At 30.7% G+C, this 5,400-nt stretch overlaps 1 protein-coding gene across 1 annotated transcript; it reads right to left on the minus strand.

Annotated features, from left to right (window-relative positions):
- Positions 1–1,066: 1,066 nt before the first annotated feature.
- Positions 1,067–4,395, minus strand: LOC143055944 (uncharacterized). The gene is made up of 4 exons (XM_076229001.1): positions 4,213–4,395; positions 3,274–3,375; positions 2,138–2,255; positions 1,067–1,268 (listed from the first exon to the last, which is right to left on the minus strand). Exons 1-4 carry the CDS (start codon positions 4,313–4,315, stop codon positions 1,199–1,201), a joined length of 393 nt encoding a protein of 130 aa, XP_076085116.1. The 5' UTR covers positions 4,316–4,395; the 3' UTR covers positions 1,067–1,198.
- Between the last annotated feature and the right edge of the window lie 1,005 nt (positions 4,396–5,400).

Genomic DNA, 5,400 nt, shown 5'->3' on the forward strand with positions numbered 1-5,400 from the left:
CGTGTGAAGTAATCATTATATATCCTTATCTTAACAAGTTTGTTGTTAACCTAGGCTTTAAACCCAAATTGTAAATACAGATACGACCCATGCAATCTTATTAGTTCTAAGAATAAAATTATTCTGAAAAGTTATTAGTTTAACATTGAACCACTTTCTAATTAAAGCATGCCAATGCTATATAGTTTGTAGTAAGGTCCAGCGTTGCTCTATCGACCGTAATGCCCCATCATTGAGATTTTGAGTATCAACATGCAACGAATCGCCATGTCAGAATACATCATCTGTCACTATTGAAACCCATACAAAGAAAAAAGCGACGTTGATTTGAAAATGTAAATTCGACCAGTATTTAAGTAATATTATATAGAGTTGACATGTCAAATTGTCTACAGATTTGAAGTGTTTTCAGATTGGAAACTGTAACATTTTACTGGTATTTATTTTTTTATTATTCATACTCTTGTTCAATAAGGAAATAAGAATATTCACCGAATGAAAGAAAATCGGAATAATGTCACCATGATACTATAACTTATACAAAGAGAAGGAATACACTTAAAGAGCAATCCAAAAATAATAAGCATTATAAAATTATACAATATTATGTCAAAAAGGAAACAACTTAAAAAATTTCGAAACTGAAAGATTAAGCATGACGAAAATGATAATGATTGTTTAATACCAACAACGGTCCATACAAAATCGAACAAATACCAAACCCACTATAAAACCGAAATGTTACAATTGTTATCTTGAAGCTGTAGCGTATTTTTTGTAAATATATGTAGACTTTCCTAGTGATTTCCTTCTTAATAAATAAGTAAACCATAATGAGTGAGATTACTTGATCTTATTATAACTTCTTGGTTATATTTCAGCGATACTTGAAAAAACATTGGATGTGTGTATGCGTGTCACTATGTGTAAGAGTGTCAATGGAACGTTTGCGGTAAATGGTTTTAAATCTCGAACAGGCATTTGTATAAAAAACATTCGAACATACAACTGGTTTGATTCGAGCTCTATTGCAGCTATTATGTTAATCAACGATCTGTTGCAAAACTGATATTTGGTACATTGTATCTTTAATGACACTTAAGCTACTAATATGAATGATATTCTGAAATATATTAAATAATGGAGTGTTCTACAATAGCTCGATATTCCTTTATTCTATTCAAGCACAACAACGAATTCAATACAAGTTCATGAAATGCAATTTTGGACTAGTGTTGTATCTGCATTCATAGTTGAACCACGTGACCCTACAAATATGTCAAAATAAATAAAATGAAGCATGAAAAATTCTTTCAAAAGACAATATAATTAACATATCGTTACACCTTTGATGTTTTTTTTTCAAATATACTATGTACAATGTGTTGAGACTCATCAGTGACGCTCAGATCAAAATAGTTAAAAGGCCAAACAAGTACAAAGTTGAAGGGCATTGAGGACCTATCCTTATCATTTGCAAATGGTTAATATCATACCTATTTTAGATAGGGTTCGTTGTGGTCAGTTATTAGTATCATGTGTTGTGTTTTATTGTTTGGTCGTTTTTCGATTTTATGCACTGGCATAGTCAGTTTGTTATCGACATGAATATATCCCTTTGGGTACCACTCTATGAAATCCAATACATTTTTAATACCTGTTGTTGCAGTTTCGTGGGGTGCTGTTTTAATGGTTTTGTTTTGTTTTGTCATATTCTACGTTTTATTGTGCGTAACGTTCTCGTCAATCCGATAATTTGGACAATACACGTAAAAATACAGTTCACCGTTCGTCATGTTAACTAACTGACCATATGTACATATTTATGTTTCAAATACTCAAATGGTCCGGAATATGTATTCAAGAAAGTTTAAAATCAATGGTTTGAATAGGTGAAAAATAATTCAAAACACAAACTAATAGTCAAATCTTTAAAGGCCAACTTGAGACTTTTGGGGTAGAACCTAAATAAATGCAACAGTAGTATATCGGTGTTCAAAAGTCATATATCGATTGAGAAGAAAACAAATCCGGGTTGCAAACCAAAACTTACATTCTAAATAATTAACAGGCTTATGTGTGGAGCTGTATCGTTTACGTATACCCTACATCTCTATAAAATAACATCACTACATACCCGCCATCAAATGTCTTAAATCCAGTAATCACTTTGCCTTTGTCCACTCGATAAATACGTCCAAATGAAACATCTTTATTGAAATGGCTTCTGCAATCTTTGTGATTATACTTGATACCTGTTAAAATTGTTTAAGTGCATGAGATATGTGTATCTGGAATCAGTAGTATTCGATATTCTGTAGACAAAATTAAACATATAAACTATGCACGTATCAAACCGTATAGCAATTTCATTATATAAATAAAGGAAGGCATATGATTGCCAATGAGCAACTCTCCACAAAAGACCAAACTTTCACAAAAAAATTAACATGTATATGTCACCGTATGGACTATGAACAAACCTCATAGTCAACTATAAAACACCATTCAAGACCGATGTAAAAGAATTTACATAAGTGAAAAGAACAACAGCCTAATTTATGAACAAAATAATAAACGAAAACCAAATATGTAACATGGCAACAAACAACAATCAGTGAATTACAAGCTCCTAACTTTGGACATTTAGAATGTGGCGGGTTTAAACAAGTTAGCGATGGCCCATTATCTCTATGGTAATTAGATTTTTTTCTTTATTTTTATATACCTTTTTGGTTACATACAACTATAGTAGTATGCTTGCATAGAACGTGCGAAGGGTTCACCGTCTTAGTGTTTTAGACAGTAAATTTTATACCGGTACTGAAATAACAAAGTCAGGTTCATATCTGTACGGAGGACCTCTAAACACATCCTATAAATTTTTCACTTTACACGTATTGTAGCAAAATACATAAACATGTATGGTGTACATGCATTGTATGTGCATGGTGTGTTCTACTTAAGACACTTCAATTCAAAAATGTAAAAAGTTATCAAAGTTAAGTTAAACTGAAGTTATCAATTTATTTTTTCAAACTTCTTTCACTAACTTCTTTGGGAACCCACATTTATAACATGTGTTGTCAGCAAACGAGGACATGTGGTGTTTAAGACCAATTGCTGGCCTTCAGCTGTTTTCTACTCTTTGATCGGGTTGTTGTCTCTTTGACACATTTCCCATTTCCATTCTGTGTTTTTGTAAAGTCATCAGTTATACTCTCGAGAGCTTTAATGCCAAAAACTTTTTTTTTACCTTTTTTGAATACTCACCTGGTTCCATACAGCATCGCACCTTGATGTCAGAACCAACAAGGTCCCAACCTGAGACATAACCGTATCCAGGACACTGAAAAGGCCTTTTTATTGATGTATCTAGAAAAATTATTCACATATATTATAACATAAGACAAAAGTAAACTCACAATGGGTTCGATATAGAAGTTATAAGTTCTATCTAATACATTTGTAGTAGATTTGTTTTGAAGCTATATTTTTGTTTTACATTACACAAGGTCGTGCTTGTCTCAGATTGTTAATGACGTTTTTATACAAAAGTCTCTATACGTGTACTGATTGATACTTAAGTCTGGGAGAATATGCTTAATGAATTAACTGTTATTGGATTTTAACGAGATTTCAGTTCATGCGAGAATTGTTATATCAGTGATTTGTGTCTATATAGTAATGTTGTTATGTTCTTCGTACCAATCTACTGGAGTTAATTCGTTTTCAATTGATATTTGCAGTTTGTCCGTATGTATTGTAAAATCCCTGTCCAAGGTTAGATGAATTATGTGCGTGTCTTTCCCAATTTAGCAGCCTGTAGTTCAGCCGGGAGGAGGGGGGGGGGGTGTTAGTATATGACTGTCATGCATTTTTTTTTCGTAATGGTATTATGATAAATTAGGCTGTTGGTTTTCTTTCACAATTTTCATGCCATTATTTTGATTATTTTATCTTAAGTTGTGTTTAAAAAAACGAAATTTATTCTAAAAGTCAAGACTAAGTAGTTGCAATACATAAAAGTTAAATTAATTAAAGATGATTCGATGAGTGTTTTTTGTAGGCACATGAAGTAAATTTAGTTTGTGATTATTTAGCCAATAGGCAATTAAATATTAAAAACTGTTATATAAGCAATAAAAATATATTCTTTTCTTTAAAATTAGAACAAAACATCATTAATAATATAGAATCAAGACTACTTACAAATGTCTTTACACTTCACAAATTTGCCAGGTCCTGGTTTACATGTAAACTGAACCTCATCAGGCGAAAGTGTATCGTGACCATTTCCATCTCCACATATCATCAGTTTCCTATATGGCCTCAAAAGAACTTGTGTTGTTTCCGCAACAATTGGAATAAGTATCCCAAAGAGTAGAAGACTTATTCCTTTAAATATGAAAAATGAAGGATAATTAAAAACTTGTATATAAGGAAGTGGTACATTTTATGTAATATAACAAATTTAGTATATTTCTACCTTTTAGTTTTTTAAAAAAAAACGGTTAAAGGCAAAAAATAATGTACAATAAAATTATATAATTGGTTTATAATTTTGTTGCTTTTCTGTTATATTTGTTGTTCGTTTTCTCGAATTCAATTTACAAAATTTGCAATCATACCACATCTTCTTTTATATGTTAATAATTTTGGTTAAAAATAGTCCAAATATACATCAACATTTAACAGATATTTATTATGAATAAAATGTGATAAGCTACGACTGTATAACAACTAATTTGACGGTAAAACCAGAAGAAAAAACGTCAACTGTATAGTAAAAATGAAATATAGACACCCCTTAGATTAAAAATAATATTTTGGTAGAGAAAAACATTACAAATAAATCATTCCGGGTACTAGGCTTGAACTAGGCACTGTTAATCTTACGTGTATTTCTTTCGGTATCAACGACTAGACGATCACTGCTATGAACAGCTTACATGATACATTGCAAAATTGACATAATTATATATTGTACATTTGTAGCAAAATTCTGCTTGGGTTTCAAAATGCGTACCACAAATAATACTAGTTCATTAACTGATTGACGATTGATGTCAAATGTAATAACGTTAAAATAATCAAAACATAATGAAAGGGAACCAGTTTACACAAAATTTAAATATAATTTTTCAGTTATCATTGTATCTATTTTCCAGCAACTGATGGCCAGTAAAGTTGTATTATTGTGACATTTACACTTCATTTACAAGTGAAATGTTTTGAAGTCATTTTGTATGTATGTGGTAAATTCAATCATACGGTAGATACAATCGTATATATATATACTAAATACTATATCTGTAAATAAAAAAGGTTTCTAAATGTTGGTAATATTTTTTTTAAATTTGCAAAAAAGATTAAAAAATTTTCATATATCAATTATAT

The sequence above is a fragment of the Mytilus galloprovincialis genome, chromosome 13 (genome assembly GCF_965363235.1).
Source record: "Mytilus galloprovincialis chromosome 13, xbMytGall1.hap1.1, whole genome shotgun sequence".
NCBI lineage: Eukaryota > Metazoa > Mollusca > Bivalvia > Mytilida > Mytilidae > Mytilus > Mytilus galloprovincialis.